The sequence below is a fragment of the Haliaeetus leucocephalus genome, unplaced genomic scaffold (genome assembly GCF_000737465.1).
Source record: "Haliaeetus leucocephalus isolate CR32 unplaced genomic scaffold, Haliaeetus_leucocephalus-4.0 Scaffold840, whole genome shotgun sequence".
NCBI lineage: Eukaryota > Metazoa > Chordata > Aves > Accipitriformes > Accipitridae > Haliaeetus > Haliaeetus leucocephalus.
In genome coordinates, this window is record NW_010973276.1 from 4,393,652 (window position 1) to 4,412,088 (window position 18,437).

The following is an 18,437-nucleotide window of genomic DNA, read 5'->3' on the forward strand; positions in this document are numbered from 1 at the left end:
CAGCCCGGTAGCGACGCCGGGGACTGTATCGGCCAGCCCCGACGCGAGCGAGCCGCGCACCATGGGGCACTGCTGCCACCGACCCTTCTCCCCCCCAGCCCATTTTGCCACAGACACCCCCACCAGTGCCCCGCCACTGCGGGGGTCCCCAATGCACCCCGCACCCCCCCTCGCCATCCCGCTCCCGATTCGGCTGCCCCGCGAGCAGCTTGCCCTGCCTGGGCTCACGCACACAAACAGGTAGGAGCGCGCTGTATTTTGCTGCCAAATAAGCTTTTTTTGTTTGGGTTGGTTTGTTTGCTTTTTTATTATTTAACCAGTAAGGCAGTGTTTGGACACTGCTACCCACACCGCTTGCTGGTGGGCACGCCGAGCAAAATAACAGTGAACAAACCCCTTCACCTTTAGTAGAAGACCCCCACCCCTCTAGAGCAAGCTGCGGAAATATTTACACCTGGTGGTTTCTCTGTACAGCCCCGGCTATCATACAATTCACTTCAAAACAGCTATGCACAGGTTGTTGTACAAAAGATAGATATTTCCCCCGGTACAGTTCAAGCAATAAATTGTCCAATAATTTGTTTGCCTGTTTGTACAAGTTACAAAGTTGGCGAACATTAACTTTAAACTTGGGGTTTTTTTCATAGTTTAACGTGACTTTCTCCTGGATTGCACAACCACAGCCGGCAGCACAGGGAGGTGCCAGTCGGACCCTGCCGCGAGGTTTTGGGGTGCTTGGGGATGCCTCAGTCCCCAGCTGCGGGGGTGGGCAGGGGGGAGCACGAGGGCCAGAGCAGGGCAGGATGGGGGGGGAGCATCATGACCTCCAGGAGCAGCAGCTCCCCCTTTCCCAAAACCACGCTCCCCTCAGCCCACATGTGAGCAGAGAAATGGGGGGGCCATCCCACAGCAGACCCCCAGGGCCGGGCACATCCCCACCGAGCGGCTGCGGGCGTCCCGCCCGGCACGCCGGCAACTCGTTAACTCAACTTAATCTGCAGCGGGAGGATGCTCCCTCTTCCAGCATGGCAAGGGTCCCGCAGAGCTCCCCGACAGGAGCTGCCGCTCCCCCACGTCCCCCCATGCCCCGTCCCCGTCCGCGCTGCTGCGGGGACGCGCTGGGGGACAGGCGGCTGCAGAAGGGCGTGCACGGGGAGACCGACGATGGAGACGCAGCAAGACAGAACGCACCAAAAAAAGAGCTGCGCCGTGGCCAGCTGCGGGGTTGAGCTCTCTGCAGGGGGGGTTCCCCAAGTGTAAGACCCTGCCGGAGCAAAACCCACGTGTGCCCCTGCCTCGGCCGGTCTCACGCACAGTTGGGCTGCTCCCCTCCTGTGGCTCCCAGCCCAGGGCAGGCTGTCCTGGCGTGATGGGGACGCATGGCACAGCCGGGGCCCGAGCTCTTGCACAGAGCCGGGAATATCAGCGACGTGTCCTGCTCCAGAAATGATCCCGAAGGATCCCGCTGAGCAGGGCCGTGAGGCTGCCGGAGCCCCGCAGCGGCTGGGGGTCACCGCCGTCTCCCCGACAAACTCCGCGTCCTCCCAGCCCCGCAGCACTGTCCCCTCCTGCAAACACCGCCCTGCCCAGAAGACAGCGGATAACATCTGCCCAACCATCCATCCACCAGCACCGAGCCGCAAATCCCAAAAGGACTAAAACAACCTTACAAACATCTGAAAACTCTTGTGACACCCTCACAGCACAGGGCCGGGCATCAGCTGTGCTGGGGCTCCTGGCCAGCCCTGACTCCTCGCCCCGCGCACGCCAAAGACAAGGTAGAAACGAGACGAAAAGAGAAACACGGCGACGCGGTTAGCACCGAAGGGTGGGACGAGCTCTTCACTCTCCAGCCCGTGGCTTTAGGTGCTGGCTATGGCACGGGCGAACGCTGCCTGGGGATAACGGGGAGGACAACCCAACCCCGCTCTGGCCGGAAAAGCGAGAAAGCAGCTCCGCAGCTCCTGGCTGGAGTCCGTGGCCCTTCCCGATGTCCCGACACCTGGCCGCGCTCGGCCCACGGGGTCGGCACGGGATGCCCACGCGGTGAGGAACCCAAATGCTGCCCCGGCGCCTCGATCCCCGGCACGCCGCGGGGCCGCGGCTACCAGCGGCGAGAGCCAGCTGCAGCGAAAGCCAAGGCTCCGCGCGGCCGCCCCGCAGGCAGGAGCTGAGCTCAGCTCAGGCGTTTCTCTCGCCGCCTCTCAACCCACGCCGGGGTCTCTGCCGGCGAGAGCTGCTGGTGGCAGGGGCTGCGACGCCGGTCAGCGGGGCTGCGAGCTCCGCGGCCGCCTTCCCCCAGCAACCAGCACCTTCCTGGACTTGCGGAGACACCAAAGCAGCACACAGTATTGCTACTGTGCCAAGTGGGAACTTTATTCTTTGTTGTGGGTTTTGGTTTTTTTTTTTTTTTGCTATTTTTTTCCAAATAGGTTAAGGAGGTGGCTTTGAAGATGGGTTGGATTTGGATTTTTTTTTTTTTTTTCCCCCAGCAAAATCTGCAACACTTTAATAACATTACGCCCAGATATCAGCTCTGTTAGTTTTCACATGTCAGAGCCACGGAGACACCAGCAGCAATAACCTGGGAACGGAAAGACTTCCACATTGCTTGTGCATTGTCTCAGTTTTTTTTCTTTAAAAAAAAAAAAAAAAAAGCACAACAGAAAAGACACAAACATTGATGAACATTAAAAACCTGTACATTGTAAAAAACAAAAAAAACCCAACAAAAAAAAAAACAAACCCCAAACAAACAACAAACACCATCATTCTCTTCCTTTGAAATCAGAATCAACCTAGGAACGTTGCAGGGGGGAAAAGAAAGATCCATCGGGAAGGTGACGGCGCTGGCCTCACCGCTGGACCCGCGCATTGGATGCGAGGGCTGCCGGGAGGCTGCGGGGGCTGGCTGCCCACCCAGCAGCCGGAGAGGCAGAAAGTCTGTGCCGTGCTCTGGGTTCCTCTAGCGTATAGAATGCAAAGCATTTAATACTTTTTTTTTTTTTGCCATTTTTTTCCCCCAGAGCGAGAAAGCAGAAGTGAATGAAAAAAAGTCTAATATTTTGTTCTTTAACCATGTAACTGCAGATATGAGCCAACATCATGGAATGAAAAAAATAATGTAAAGTAGAGCATTCGTGTGTATCACAAAAATACAATAAAAACTTTTTTTTCCTTTTTTTTCTCTCTTTTTTTTTTTTTTTTTTTTTTTTAAAGTTTCCTGGGAACCCCCTGCCACGCCAGCCTCCTGCCCGCTCTGCCCCTGCACCCGGCCAGCTCGGAGGGCTCTGGAGAATCAACATCTACAACCAGCAAACAATTTCTGCTGAGTCAGCAAAGGTGTGTATAATGGGGGGCCCTACAACCATGGCAAGATTTTGTTTTTTTTTTTTTTTTTTAAACTAAGTTCATACATTCTCCTGCCTTACAGATAGCTTTGATGGATCATTGTTACCTTCTGTCTTTTTTTTTAAACCCTTCCACACAATGGACAAACGCATCAAAGCCTGCATGTAAGAACAGAACCTCTTTTACAGCATGTAATACTGTGTTTTGTTTAAGTCCTTCCTTGCGTAAAATATTGACATAATTCACTGAAGGTATCAAAAATATACCCTGTAGACCAATACAATTTACAATTGCCTTTTCTCACCATTCAGAAAACAATGCACTTAAAGCAACCGAGCCCCTCCATGGGCAGCGCGCGAGCCAGCCCGGGGACATCCCTGCCCACTCCGATTTAAGCCCGGGATCGCTTCCACGGAAGGGACCAGGATTTTTTTGTTTTTTTGTTTTGTTTTTTTTTTTTTTTTTTAAGAAATAGCTCTTCACTCCCTCCCCTGCCCGCTCATCCCAACCATGTTCGAGACTGCTGCGGAGCTGATACGTCTTGCAACGTGGGTATGATGGGCAACCAGCCCTCAGATCAGCTGGGGGGAACCAAACCAGGGCGTTCCATCCTATTTCACTTCTTAAACTTTTTTTTTTCTTTAACCCGCTCAAGGTTTTGCATTTCTGCAGCACAGCCCCATGAGTGGGATGCGGGGGAGCATCCCACAGCCCCTCACTTGACTCCGCGGGAGCGCACCGGCAGAGTGTCCGAGCGTGCGCGGCCCCGGGACGTGCGCGCTTCGGGCACGTGGCTGCTCATATAGTCCCTCGTGAGCGCAGGGGTCACTACCCAGCAAGGCTGCCAAGATCGAAGATGGGTTCCATGGGTTTTGTCTTGTTAAGGCTTTTTTCTTCTCTTTTTTTTCAGACTGAATAGGATGCAGAAATTTCCAGATGTTGAGAAAGAAAAAAAAAAAAACCAACAACAAAAATTTACCCTCCCCCCCATCCCCCCAAATTGGCTGGTTGGGAATGGAAGGAGGAAAAAAAAAAAAAAAAAGGAAAAGGAAAAAATAAAATAGCTCTGCTCCTGCATCTTCGCTCGTGAGAGCCGGCGGGGCCGGGGTGGCGGGTGCTCGCCCCGGGTGTCCCACTCGCTCCCCACGCCCTGGGTTTGGTCGCCATCTCCCTGCCCCTGGTTGGCTTCATTCACTGTCCGAAAGGGTTTCGTACTGGGAGCAGAGCAGGGGCTTGGGCTCCTCGTCCCAGGCATGGTGCTGGCTGCCGGGGGTCCCCTGCGGCAGGGGGGCAGCGGGGGCTGCCGTCACCACCCCGCTGGGGAGCCGCATGGTGAGCGGGTTGTAAGGGAACGGCGTCGAACCTGCGAGGGGAGGAGGGAGCAGAGAGTCAACGCCGGGGCCGGGGTGGCTGCCCCCCTGCAGCCCCCCCGGCGAGGGTGGCACGGCGTCCCTTCGGGGACACGTCCCCGCCGAGCCCTACCTGCGGACGATGGCCTGTCCTCCCAGACGCGGTTGGTGAGGGGCGTCCTCCGGTTGCAGTCCCCCTCCGAGTGCACCGAGGAGACGGAGGGCGGCCGCTCGCCCGAGGACAGACCCGGCGCCGGGGACTTGGCCTTGCGGCTGTTGGGTCTGGCAGCGATCTTTGGCTTCCCCCCTCCTCCTGCAAAGAGAAGAGCCCGCTCATCACCCGGCTCGTCGTGATGGGGCTCGGGGGGTCGGGGAGGGGGTGCGGGTACCCAGGGCTTCCCTTTTAAGAGCTTGGAAAAATAGCTCGTGGCGGGAGAAAAGCTCACCCCACGTGCCGCCGGCACCACGGCGGCGAAGGGTGATGGGGCGAGCTCTCCGCAGCGGGGCGGGCAGGCGGGGGGCTGCGGTGGCTCGAGGAGGTTTCTGTCCCCTCCTGTGCCGCTCTCCACTTTGTGGGTTGATGCTATGAACCGTCCCGTGGAGCAGATCTGGGGCAGGAGCAGCCACGTGGCTTTGGCTGGGCTGTTTCTGTGCAGGGTCTGCTCCCAAGCCGGCTCACGGCTCAGCCCACAAACACGAGTCGTGGCGCAGGAGCTCCACGTGCCGCCGCGCGGCCAGTTGGCAGGGACGCCCCGGGAGCTACGTGGGTGCTGGAGCCCTGAGCACATTCCCCATTCCCGTGGTCTACATGGCCAGGATGGTCTTTAATCTGTTCTTACAGCAAAATCCCTGGTGATGTTTAGCCAGTTTTTAAACGTTTTAAAGCCAAAACAGCCTCTGCCGCGTAGGTTAACCTGGCTAAACTGGGGGGAGCTCCCAAAAGGGGGAGGGATGGATGGGCTCTGCATCCCACCCTGCCTGCCCAGGCAGCCTCTGCCGGGCATGGGGAAGCGTGGCTGGAAGAAGCTGCTGGTTTCATGCAGGAGCCAGAAAAGCTTTTCTGCAACAAGCTGAAGAGCACCGGGTCTGAGCTGAGCCGGAGGAAGGCGCAATGTGTGCCCCCAGGGCCCTGCTCCTCAGCTTAGGGGGTTCTGCGCCCAGATTGCCAAGGGTGACCCCCGGCACCAGCCGCCGTGCTCTGCGCAGGGTGCTTGCAAGAGGCTATCTGCCCTTTGCGGGCGCGCGGGGGACAAACGCTCTCCCCCATCCGTCCCTGGTCCCCCTCCTCTCTTCCTTAACTGGAGATCCGCAGAACAACCCTCCTGGCTCTGCTCAGGCCTCCCCCGAAGCCGGGCAGACCCCATCTTGGCACCCAGCCGGCTTTGCAAGCCCTGCCGGGGCCCATGGGGCAGCTCAGCCCCAGCCCTGTTCTCTGAAGTTGTCCCCCATCTACCACTTTAGCTCCCTTAAGCTCCCCCTCTTGCTCCAGGCACCGCCAGGTCCCATCCAACCCTCTGTCCCAGGCCAGAGCCTGACCCAACACCCTGAGCCCAGGGTGGGGAGGGACAGGCTCCTTCCCTTATTTTGGGAGCAGTGACGCTGCCTGGGGTTTATAGACAGTTTGGGGTGGCTATTTAGGTTTATGGCTTCAGTCTTTTGGGTGTGGATTTTTTCTCCCCCCATAAACCTTTCCATTGTGTAAAAAAAAAAAAAAAAGAAAAAAAAGAAAAGGAAAAGGAGATATTAAAAACCAACAAATGGGGAAAGGCACACAGTCAGTGGTTTAGAGAAAGCAACAGCACCTTCTGAGACTATTAAATTAACATCAAACAAGACCAGGATTAATCAGCGGATTCACAAAGCTTGAAGCTGGGGGAGGGAGGGGAGAAAAGAAAACCAAAATGAACAAAAATGGGGCAGGGTGGGGGGGAATAAATCCACCCACAAAAGGGGAAAAATAAAGGCTGAGAATTAATAACACAGAGAGAGCGAAGGTGGAGAGGGCTGCAGACCTGGCAAGGAGCGCACGTCCTCGTTTCGTCCATCAGCAGGAGTTATGGGCATAGCAGCGGGCAGGCTTGCACTGGCATTCAGAGAGTTAAAAGCATTGGCACTGAGAGGTGAGCGCTCTTCCCACTGCTCGTCATATTTACCCATTAGGGCTTTCCTAATTATTGCCTCCAACCCCATGTTGGTACTGGAATTCTCTTGGACCGACTGGCTCCTACAACTGATTAGCCCTGGGAGATACGGGAGGGGGAGGAGAGAGGGGACGGGAGATGGGGGGGAGCCAAATGAGAAGAAAGATGGGGGGAATGGGAAAGGGGGAGAAAGGAGACAAGGGAGAAGGGAAGAAACAAACAGTCAGCACATTCTCGCAAAGCAACAAACTTTGTCATGTTGTTCTTTAAAGCGCTGCAATGCACCCGTCCTCCTCCTCCCCGCTCCATCCCGCCCCAGGGCTTGGCAGGGGCTGGCGGTGGGATGGGATGGGACTTACTCTGGGATTTGGGTTTCTGGGGTGCTGCAGGCAGGCAGGGTTCCCTGGGGCCAAGGGCTTGGAGGATGGCAGGGATAAGGGGTTGTCGCTGAGCCCCGGGGAGCGACTGCAAGAAGTGGGGGGGACGGGGGCTGTGCTCCCAACACAGCCAGGCTTGGCATGGGAGCAGGAGGAGAGTCACCTGGATGTGGCGTTCATATGGATGCACGCACAGATCAAAAATTGGTGTGCCAGGAATTTGGAGGCTGGGGCAGTTTGCCACGGAGGAAGAATCAGGGAAGGAAGAGGGGGCACCCCACAAAAACACTTGATTGGAAAGAGGTGCCCAGATTTGGCCCCGGCACGAGAGGTGGCAAACGCAGGCAGCCCCCAGACGAGGGCACGGGCCCTGCGGAGCTGCATGTGTGGGGTCGGGCTACGCTGGGGAGAGGGGAGAGTCCTTTTGTCCCTCCTCACTTTCTTTGCAAGCCCCCTGCCCATTGCCCCAGCCCGCTCCCTTCCTCCCCCCCCGGCCGGGCGCCCACTGTGGACCAGGGCCCCCTCCCGGGCTGAGCCGCGGCTACGGGACAGGATGCAGAGGCGAAATGGTGTGTCCGCGTGGTTGTGAGTCTCAAGCCATGCAGTTATGGTGCAGCACCGCACAGGGACCAGAGGGCACTAGGCTCAGCCACGCCACCGTCATTCCCAGTGTGGCAGTTACAGGGAACAAGCAAGGGCAAAATACAGACATAAAAATAGCAGGCCGGCGAGGGAAGCCCCACTGGCAGCCCCCTCCCAACCTCCCCAGGTCACCCCATCCTGGGGGTGTTTGCGCTGGGATTGCTGCCCCTCCGCTCGGAAAGGGACGGATCCTGGGTTCGCTTGTCTTCCTGTAAACAGGCAGGGTCTCTCCTGGTCCCCTCCGGCCAGACCCTGGCCCTCAGCTCCCTACACTCTGCCTTTACGCCTCCCTCCAGCACAGCAGAAGCGGCTTTGACCAGGGGATGCTCTCAGGAGGTTGGGACTCACCCCCCCAGATTTTGTCTGCTGTGGACCCTTGGGTCCCAGCTGCCGACATGAGTCGGCTCCTCCCAAGCACGTTCACGCCGGCGAGTGGTCTTACACCACTGATGGCTGTGCCTGGCCCTCCTACTGCACAAAGTCCTTGCCCACAGCACCTCCTTCCCTTGGTTGTGGGAAAGCTGCCATTCCTCCTACTTAAAACTAACAACCTGAGGGCATTCCTGCTGTAGGAGAGCATCAATACTTAATCAATTAAGTATCAATTAATACTCCTCAATGGGGATTCGTTGCATTCATTTGCGAGCCCACCTGGACATTGCTGCCGCAGGTGGCAACAGCTCAACAGCCTTCACGCCGTCTTTCTCCCTCGGGCTGGTCTCTGTCCTGTGCCGGGGAAGCCCATACTGGCCACCCGACTCCGCGGGGCTGCCTTCTGCCCCTCTTTGACAAAATCCCTTCCTTAAGCTGCTCCTCTCCTCCCTTCCCAGCTGGGCTGGAAGCTGTGGGCCCAGCAGAGCTGGGGAGGGTGCAGTGCCCCTGGGGAAGCTCCTAAATCACCATTTCAGGTCCTGCACGGTGGTTCTCAGGCTCAGCACAGCAAATACATCTCCACCGGTGTCTGGGGGACCATCGTGAGCCCTTCCCAGCACCCTTAGGCCCTGAGAGCAGGGGGGCTCTTTGGGGGCTGGGATACAGTCCCAGGTGTTAGCCAGCGAACCCCCAGTTAGGCAGGCTGGCAGGTTAATGCTGGTTGGGGCTGGGGACTCGCTAAAGCCCACCACGGCTGCCTGAGGCAGCACTCAGATACCACCACCAAAACTGTTCCTCCAGAACCGGGTGATCAGCCTGAAACCCTCGACCCGCCGGGAGCTCCCCCTTCTGCACAGCAGCAGAGCTCCAAGCGGTCCTGCCCACAACACGCTTCTGCGTGGCACCGGCTGCACCGCCATGGCCGGATCTGGCCACCAGCTGAACGTTTCCTCCCAGCTCCTGAGAAACTGAAGTCAACCCACGCTTTAAGCACTTGGAGGACTGAGCACGCTGCCGGCACCCCTGTGCCCGAGCACCTCTCCATCTCCCAGATAACACCTCCTCTTGGTCCTCAGCCATCGCCAGTTTGCCCAACACTCACAGTTCAAGGCTACGGGGTGCTCCTCTCACCCCAGTTTGCTTTCGCGACCGGCTCCTGCAGCCTGCCCAACCCACGGTGGCACAGAACCTGCTTCCCACCCTCACGTTCCCTTTTGCTGTTGCCCTCCTACCCCATCCATGGGTGACCACAAGGTCCCACCAAGAGCAGGGTGCTCTCTCCTGAGCACGAGGTCCACCTTGCTATAGTGTGACCTTCCGTTGGCATCAGATGGCCAACCCTTGCTTAACTTTTCACTTCTCCTCAAACTCTGTCAGGCTTTCCAAGGAGTTACACTGCACTGTCTCCAACTCAACAGCAGGGAGTTACGGTGTGTCCCAAGACTTCAGCCTCGCAGCAGCTGTTACGCTCGGTCTTATGGCAAAAGGAAAAAAGGAGATGCTTAAATCTACCGAGTCTCCTGCTCTCTGTGGCTGTGAGCCCTGTAGGGAATGAGGTATGGTACAGGTATATGGGAGTGTTACCTGCTCCGGTAATCGCCGGCATATTGAAAATCTCTGTCCCAGGCTGCCCAACATCTGGAGAAAAACAAAGAAGCTCTTCAGTATGAGAGCAGTATTTGCAGGCTGGCAGTAGGGAGGGACTTGCTGTGCCACCCACGACAAGATCCCGGTGTCCCTGTCACGGCACCCAGCCTGACAGCACCCCACCTCCCCCAGGCACTGGGGTGGGTTTGCGGGTGCTGGCTGGGACCAGGAGTAATTGCCTTTGGGAAATCCACAGCGGGCATGCCTTGCCAGCTGGGAAAGGGCAGAAAAGCAGAGCCCAGAGAGTCGGGGCGATGTCTTCATGCTCAGAGCTGACCTCCCTCCCTCCAGCCCTTTGAATTTCAAGTTCCGTGAAGTCAAACCCTCTCTCCTGCCTACAGGATTTCCGAAGGTTCAAATCCCCACACCCAGGGAGCAGGTCTGGGCAGTGGGGAGGGCGAGGAGGAGGAGAAGAAATGTTAAACCAATATTTTCCCTCTTAGCTGAGCTGTTTGACTTGGATATTGCTTTCCTTAGAATAACAGAAATTCTCATCAAATAAGAGGCGTTTCCTATTTCTATATATTTTCCCTTGATAAGGGAAAGTGTGGAAGGTCATGGGGTTCAGCCTCATGTCCCCAAAGGGGCATAACAATACTGTTGGCTCATGGTAACACCATCCAGGAGACGAGACAGCTTGGTCCCTCTTATCCGATGCAGCTGTTGTAAGATGGATTCAAATTGAATTAGTATTGACTGTATAATGCTGGGCTAAATTAAATTATGATCCTATCTACTCTATTAGCGGTTAATGAATGAACGGGCTGAATTTCTAATATAAGCCAGCCTGCTTAGTTTTACAGAGCTACGCCAGTATTGACGTAGGGCTTAAAGTAACGCTGGGGGGAGATGCATCTCAAGGAGGAAGGATTCAGCTTGGCTGGCCATTCATTAAAATATCAATTGCTCTTAAGCCTCCTCCGTGCTCAGCTCATTATTTCCTTCCTATTGTGGTTATCTGGCGTGGGTGAGATTGACAGCCCCAGAGCAAGGAGACGTGGGGCTGGGAAGCCTCCCGTTGCCTCCCCAGAGGCACACAGCCACTGCTGGCACCAGCACAGCTCATCCCAGGAAGCATTTTCAACTTGCACTTCCCAACAAACCACGGCACGATGCAGAGGGAGCTGGCTGGGAGCTCCCAGCCCTTAACACAGCAGCACCCATTCCCAAATCTCCTTTGCTTCATGTGTCCTCAAGGCTTTTTTTCCCCTCAGTGCCCCACATTTGCCTCCCCACATGTCCTTACTGTACTCCGTCTCATTTTTGTTGGTCGTGCTGAGTTTCTTGATGATCTCCTGTTTCTTGGACTTCACCATTGCAGAGTTGCTCTCAGTCAGCTTGCTGAAGAAAGCTGGAGGCTGAGTGTTGTTTCCTGGGGACTTGGACCCCATCCTGCAAAGCAAAAGACCATCGGAAACCTCTGCAACGTCTAGTTCACAAAGTCCTACCTAGAGAGACTCTTCCCTTTGTGTAACTTCTTAGAATCAGCCTGGGGGCTCCTGAGATATTCCGGATCTCCAACCTTTCTCCCTATCCCTACCGTAAATGTACCACATGGTGTTGAAAAGCCCCTACGAACGGACAGCAACCTGGGATGTGACATTGCTTTTGGCTGCAAGAAAAGCAGCCTGGGCCAGGGCGAGCGTGGGGATGAGGGGAACATCCCCAGGCCGTCTCCACCATCCCCTCCCTCGGTGTTACCTCTGGTCTATCTGCTCGCCCTCGCGGTACAGGATTGGGTACGTGGCGCTCTTGGCGTGCTCCGATTCTCCCACGCCGTCTGGTGGAGAGACCGGCTCGATACAGTTGTCCGACCCACTCCCGGCCGAGGCTTTGCTCTGCTCCGGAGACCTGCGGAGAGCGGTGGGGAGATGCAATCGTTTTATTGCAACATCCTCTGTCTCTGCACAGCAGCTTGGGGTCGGGAGGGGGAGAAGGACTAAAATAGCTTTTCTACAGCAGGGAAAAAAGCCAAACCTTCCACACCCCTGTGGGCTTACGGCGCCTTTTAACGCAAGCCGGAGGAAGAGTGCAGCTTGGGCATTTTTCTGCACCGCAGGCGTGCAGAGCAGGACTGAGCCGAGACGTGGCCCAGATTTCCAGGCAGCGGGCCAGCCGGCAGCCGCCCCAAATACAGCTGCCCAGGAGGGATGGTGGGACCAGTCCTGGGACTTGCTGGCTCAGCCCAAGTGTCCCTGGCTGGCAGGGACACGATCCCTGCGGAGGGCTGCGACGTTAACCCTCTGGGGACATGGCTTTTGATTCCCCATCATATTTGTGAACACAGTGGAGGGCAGCACCCGCCACCTCCTGTCCACCTTGTCTGGGGCCATGCAGGGGGTCGCTGGCTGCGGGCTGTGAGTCCGGCACTGGGGCAGCCCGGAGAGGACCGACAGCCCCCCGATGCCTGCCTGTGGCCAGCGCCTGGGAGACGGCCAGGCTCGAGCCCGTGAGGAATTTCTCACGGCGAGTTCTGGGAATTTACGTCTTTGTTCTTTCTGTGGTTTCTCTTTTCCCCCCCCAGTTTTCTTCATCACTGGGTGGCCAGGGCTGGGCTCTCTCCCCTAATGTTATAAAGCCAACTCTAGGACCAGAGAGAGCTGGGAAGAATAATCACATTTACTGACAGGGGACCACCAGTTTGGAGACACCACTCTTTCCTGGATGCATCTGGGTCTCTGTTGGTGTTTGGGTGGCAGGACAGACACCGTTCTCACACTTCCCATTTTTTAATTCCATACAACAGCAATCAGACCTGCCTTGTGCTGATACCAGCACAAGGATTTGAAAGTGACTTTGAAAGAAATACAGGTAGTGCCTGACATGGATAGTTGCAGCTGACAGGGCACATGTGTCTAACAAGCTTCTGATTCACTGAGAAAGATGAAGATAAAATTAACTTTGAACCAACGGAAAATACATTGCTTTGGGTTTTTTGGAATCATCTGTGGTCTGAAAGGTCACTGTGCCATGACCTGCCAAGGACTGAGGACAGTGACAGGACAAGAGGCAATGGGCACAAACCAAAACACATGAAATTCCATCCCAACACAAGAAAACACTTTTTTACTGTGAGGGTGTTCAAATGCTGGTACAGGTTGGCCAGAGAGGTGTTGAAGTCTCCATCAGTGGAGATATTCAAAACCCAACTGGCCATGACCCAGGACAACCTGCTCCCACTAACCCTGCTTGAGAGCAGGGCGTTGGGCTGGATGATCTCAAGAGGTCCCTTCCCACCTAAACTATTCTGTGACACCAGCCAGATCAGGAAGGGGATCATGCACGTTCTCCAGGGGGGTCTAGAGAGCACCTCTAGGACAACAGGAATAGCAAGAGGCACCACCACGGGGCAAAGCGCCCAGATCAGAAAGCAGTTTTACCCTCTGGGCTGTGTAAGCAAGCAATCCACGCAAGCACCAAGCTGGGGAACATAAATTCAGCAACGCCAAATTCCAGCCTGCCCTATGAACCCCCTTACCGGGGTGCCAGGTAGCCAAGGGCACCTGCCCGGCTCCTCACCCTGGGTAGCCCTGATCTGTCCGAACTCAGACTGGCACAGCGGGTGGGCAGAAACCAACCCGCGCCAGCTTTGGTTGGACACTCGGACCTCACCTTTTGCCTCCTTCGTTCTGCGGGGAGATCCTGGAGGTCGCTGCGTGCTCCTGCTGCTGCAGATACGCCTCACTGGGGGTGCGGCGCAGGTCCAGCACGGGGCACGCGGCCCCGGGGAAGGAGTACACTGGGGTCTGGATGTGGGAGTTGAGCTGCTGCGGGTGATGGCGTGTGTAGTCCTGCGTGATGACCTCCTAGAAGGATAAAGCCCTGAGTCAGAAATAGAGTTGGTTTCTACTTCTGGCTTTGCTGGGCTCAACTAAGGCAGGGCAAGCAGGAGGGAATCAGGCTGGTTTGTACCCGTGGGGATCTAGCTTCTGCCTCCTGCCTGCAGCAGCTCTCGCGATGGGCTTACTGGGGACACAAACACCCAGGCTGAACATGCCTGAAGCGCTCTTCTCTCTCCAGCCCCCAACCAGAGGTGCTGAGCTCTCTAGCATCACTCCCAGCCCTTCCCCACCAGACATGTTTTGTATCAGCTCTTCCCTCCTCCCAGGAGTCGCAGCGGGAAGGCAAGAATGAGTTTAATTACACTGATGTGCTGGGCCAGCGTGACCACCCGCTGGTTCATGCCCTTGATGCTCTGGCTGGACTGCAGAGGCTGGCACTGGGACTGGGGGCCGTCGGGCTGCCGGAGGTGCTGCAGGTGGGCTGTTTCGGGAGCCGAGGCCTTCAGCGAGCCTGGGGGGGGCACAAAGAAGAGAGCAGGTGTGAGATGATGCCTGTGCTCCCTTCCTTGAATGCCATCCCAGCACGGTACTGGAGCATGGCGAGCGAGACCTGGCTGACGAAGCCCCCCACGCCAGCTCGGGTTCTCCTGCACCAGCTGGCACTGCCAGCCCCTGCCCTCACCTTGCTGTTTCTGCCTCAGGTCATGCTCCCCGTGCCCCTTCTCTGCATCCTGCAGCAGCTTGGCCCCTTTCTCATGGGACAGGCTGGGTGAGCTCACGGGACTCACTGCTTCCATCCGCTCAGGGCTGTAGCCTCCGTGAAAGCCTGAGGAAACAGAAGGGAGTTAAAATCAGCTCGCTTGGCTTTTCCCTAGTGCTGTGGCAACCGTTGCTTGCAGGCAGAGTCACACGTTCAGCAAAGGGGGGAAAAAAAAGATGACGGAAGACCTGGCAGGTCACATTGCAGGGACCCCCGGAGCCACCCCTGATGTCCAGTTGTCGTAATGCCTTCAGTAAAGAGGTGATGTCTCAGTCCTGCAGAGCTGGACACTCAGCACCTCGCGGTGACAGCATGGGAGTCAGGAACCAAATTCAACCCCTGCAGCTTCACAGCTTGTTCCCCCCCTTTCCCCCACCTACTGAAACAGAAAAATAAAACCCCCACTACGCCAGGAGGGAAAGCAATGCTCTCCAGGCGTGGAGGTGGCTGCACAAGAGGTCTCCAAGTGCTTTACAAAGCAAAGCCCCAAGCCCAGCATGGCCAAGAGCAGGGACTTGAAAATTGGGCGCAAGGCCCTGCAGACTCCAGATCCTGCTCCAGAGACAGCAGACTCGCACACTGCAGGAGCAAAAAGGCTTCTTGACCCTTCTCTGCCTTTTAAGGCCTCTGCATAGACTCAAACTATATCAAAACAGGCAGAGCTGGAATGAGGGACCACCATCACCTTTCAACAGAGAGGGGAAACTGAGGCACGGACAGGTTATGCTTCCACAGACCAGTGGCGGAGGACAGAGGAGTCCCGGAGGAGGCACACGATGCCTCTCGCCAGCTAAGCACGTTTGGTAACGTTCAGGACTTTTGCCTCCACAGACCTTTACCCTCCTAACGCTCAATTCCTAGAAACTGCAGGCAAATGTGGCAGGCGACCCACAGCACTGCTGGAGGGTCCCCGGTGCCCAGGCACGGACACACTGACCTCACATGTACCCAGGGCACGGGGAGGGGAGGACCCCCATGGAGAACCTCCCTGCGCTGGGGACAGGGATGCAGCGTCCCCCATCACCCCATGCATGCCAGCACTGAAGGGAGCACGATTTGGATCCACCCAAGATGAAGTATTCTGCTCTGTAAAGATCCCTAACCAACAGTTAAGTCCTGAGGAACACCAGCTCCTTTCTGTAAGCTCATGGCCGTAGAAAAGCTGCCCATCTCTGCAGCACAACAACACTCAGCTGGAGGAAACACTGGTGCCAGGGAAAAAGGTGGAGGAAAAGCTCAGCCAGGCAGCGCGCCGTGGCCAGAGGCACATCCTTGGCCCTGTAGCACGCTGCTAGAAGGGGCTGGGACCAGACATGACCAAGTGGTGGGATGGGTGGGTCAGGATGCACCAGTGAGAGCAGCTCTCCTCTCTGGCCACGCTGCCATGTCCTTTCACCCTTGGGTTACAGAAGGGGAGCTGGGTAGCAATGTGCAGTGCTGATGGCCAAGGAAGATGCTTCAGCTTGAAGATGGGGCCCCATCAAATCCCCACGGGCTGCCTGTTGCTTCTGCACGCTGGTGGGAGCCTGGATGAATGCTCTGGGTGAAGGCTGGCCCCATCAAGAATGACCCAGAACTTGAATCCCACTCCCTCCCTGCACTTTCTTCTGGAGAAACTTATCCCAGCGCTTTTGTATCCTACACAAGGTTGCTGTTAGGTGGTTCCTGTGGTCTGCTCTGGAAATGGCTGCCAAACACAGCTGAGCTGAGTGATCCCTGGACAGCGATGTCCACGTTGCCCTCTTGTGCAGCATCCAGCACTGGGATCCCAAGTGAGGTCACCCCAAGTGAAGGGAGCCTGTCTGAGCGGCATCATGCAGCAGCCCACAATGCCCCCTGAGATCCTGCATGCTCAGAGGTACAACCATGAGCAGGTAGGTGCGTGTCTGACAGCCAGCAGCTCACACTCCTGGTTCTCCACTTCGCTCCTTTGATTTATTACCCACAACTGTTCCTTACAGACTGCCTGGGAATTTCTAATGATGGGGAAATCAGAATTAGCAAATTGCTATTGTCTGTAAAAAGCAATACCAGGAACTGAACAACGTTTGCAAAACAGGACTTGGCAAAGGGAAAAACTAAAAGAGGGTGGGAGAAGGGAAGATCCTTAAAACACACAAATAAAAAAGTCTGGAATAACACAACAATCAGGAAGCAGAGGGACAAGCACACTCAGGGACCTGATGAAGCCAATAGCCAAAATGTGCAACTAAAAATAAGAAATAATGAAATAAAATGGGTTTCAGGCCACAGTTCTCTCACCTCTCCCCTCCAATTTCTTACCATCACTAGTGGAGTCGTTACTTAGCGAGCCTCTTTCTCGCTGCCCCTTATCGCAAGACATTTGGCGCATGATAATCACATCTATGAAGTTGGCCGCTGTCGTGGTGGTCTTACCGAGTGCTCGGAGCTCCTGTTCCTGCATTGAAAAGGGTTTACTTTGATTCTTTTCTCTACTGTGCTGCTCGGGGCCCGAGGCTGCGTGCTGCTGGTCCAGAGGGTGATGGTGCTGCTGGCTTTTCCCCTGTCCTCTGCTATAGTGATGAGAAGAACCAGGTCCAGAGGCGGGTAAAGGTCTCGAATCCATGGCTTTAATGGGTGAAGGTGACTGTTCAAGGTTGGCCCCACTGGGCAGCTTTGAGGTGAAGACGTTGTTGTCAGTCTGGGGTCGTTCTGCCTTGGCTTCCCGTGCCCTCGAGGCCTCTTTCTGCAGGACAGCCGGGTCCATTGGGGCCGCGTAGCCGTCCACCGTGCTGATGGAGGAGCGCAGGGTGGAGGCCGAGGGGAAGGCAGCGGAGCGGATCGGTGACGTGGTAGTGGTGGAGGAGGATCTGGAAGGCAAATGAAGATGAGGCGAAGATGAGAGAAGCATGTGGAGAAAGGGGAGCACTGTTACCAGAGCCCCAGCGTTCAGCGCTGCCTGGCCGAGGTCCTCCCAGGGCTCTTGAGCATAGGGTTGGCCTGTGCAGGTGAGGAGGGCTTGGATGGAGCCTCCAGACAGTAACTGGCCATGGGTATTGGCTGTGGCTTGGATGCATCAACTGGAGACTATAAAACCCATGGACAGGTCCCAGAGACCTTCCTAACTCCACCACCAGGCAACTTTCAGTAAGAGAAGTGATACCTGTATTTGGGCATAGGGACACGCCTGCTTTCTTTCCTGGTAGTAGTAAAAGCCACCAGGAAAAGCAAAGGAAGTAGGCACCAAAATCTACCTCTCCCCATCACAACTTCCCTGTAAGCCCCAGTCCTGCTCCTGCTGAGAAAGGCCGAAACAACCCTTGCTCCATCTCAGAGGTGCCCCATGTGATGCTCACTAATTAACTGTCACAGTCATGCCAGTGCAGGGGTCCGGGCAAGTGGCAAGAACTGTGGCAGGGGGACGTACCGCAGGACGGAAGGGGTAGGGGTCTCCGAGGAGATGATCTTCATGCTCGTGTTGTGGAGCACGCTGGGGCGCTGCTGGATGGTCTCGTGGGTGCGGGGCGAGACAGGAGAGTGCTGGTGGCTGTGAGAGTGCGAGGATGAACGGCTGCTGGACTGCTCTGTACCTGGGGGAAAATACAAAGAAGGGCTTCTTTAGCTCTTTGTTTTATAGCCCCAACCCTACTTCCACCCAGCACAGGCCCCAATATGTGGTGCCAGGCTCCTCCGCAGCCTACCTGGTCTCCAGATGGGTGCATGCTCCACCGTGGTGGATGCCAGGATGGATTTTTCCCGCTCCCGCTCCCGTTCTCGCTCCCGTTCCCTCTCGGACACTGATGATCCCGACTGTTTGGTCATGTGCGTGGGGCCTCCTGAAACCCAACCAAAAGGCAGTGAAAGGGCTGCAGACAGAGTGATTTTCCCCGGGGAACACCGTCTGCTTTTCACATTGCTGTGTCTGCAGAGCAGGTAAGGAACGACTCCATCCAAGGTCACCAGGAGCAGGACAGACGGGGGCAACCAGTGCGACAAAACCCGGGCAAAACACACAATAGCTGTGCTGGTGCTGTCTCCAGGGTATGTCCTTCCAC

At 56.2% G+C, this 18,437-nt stretch overlaps 1 protein-coding gene across 1 annotated transcript in view; it reads right to left on the bottom strand.

Annotated features, from left to right (window-relative positions):
- Nucleotides 1-4,538: 4,538 nt before the first annotated feature.
- The window catches only part of NCOR2 (nuclear receptor corepressor 2), a 179,768-nt gene continuing 165,869 nt past the window's right edge, over nucleotides 4,539-18,437 (bottom strand). The window contains exons 36-47 of the mRNA XM_010582247.1: nucleotides 18,084-18,218; nucleotides 17,810-17,972; nucleotides 16,819-17,252; nucleotides 14,344-14,487; nucleotides 14,024-14,172; nucleotides 13,492-13,685; nucleotides 11,581-11,730; nucleotides 11,126-11,271; nucleotides 9,817-9,870; nucleotides 6,713-6,940; nucleotides 4,834-5,013; nucleotides 4,539-4,714 (exon numbers count right to left, since the gene is read on the bottom strand). Of these exons, the coding sequence (XP_010580549.1) occupies nucleotides 4,539-4,714; nucleotides 4,834-5,013; nucleotides 6,713-6,940; nucleotides 9,817-9,870; nucleotides 11,126-11,271; nucleotides 11,581-11,730; nucleotides 13,492-13,685; nucleotides 14,024-14,172; nucleotides 14,344-14,487; nucleotides 16,819-17,252; nucleotides 17,810-17,972; nucleotides 18,084-18,218 (2,153 nt within the window). The remainder of the gene's footprint in view (nucleotides 4,715-4,833; nucleotides 5,014-6,712; nucleotides 6,941-9,816; nucleotides 9,871-11,125; nucleotides 11,272-11,580; nucleotides 11,731-13,491; nucleotides 13,686-14,023; nucleotides 14,173-14,343; nucleotides 14,488-16,818; nucleotides 17,253-17,809; nucleotides 17,973-18,083; nucleotides 18,219-18,437) is intronic.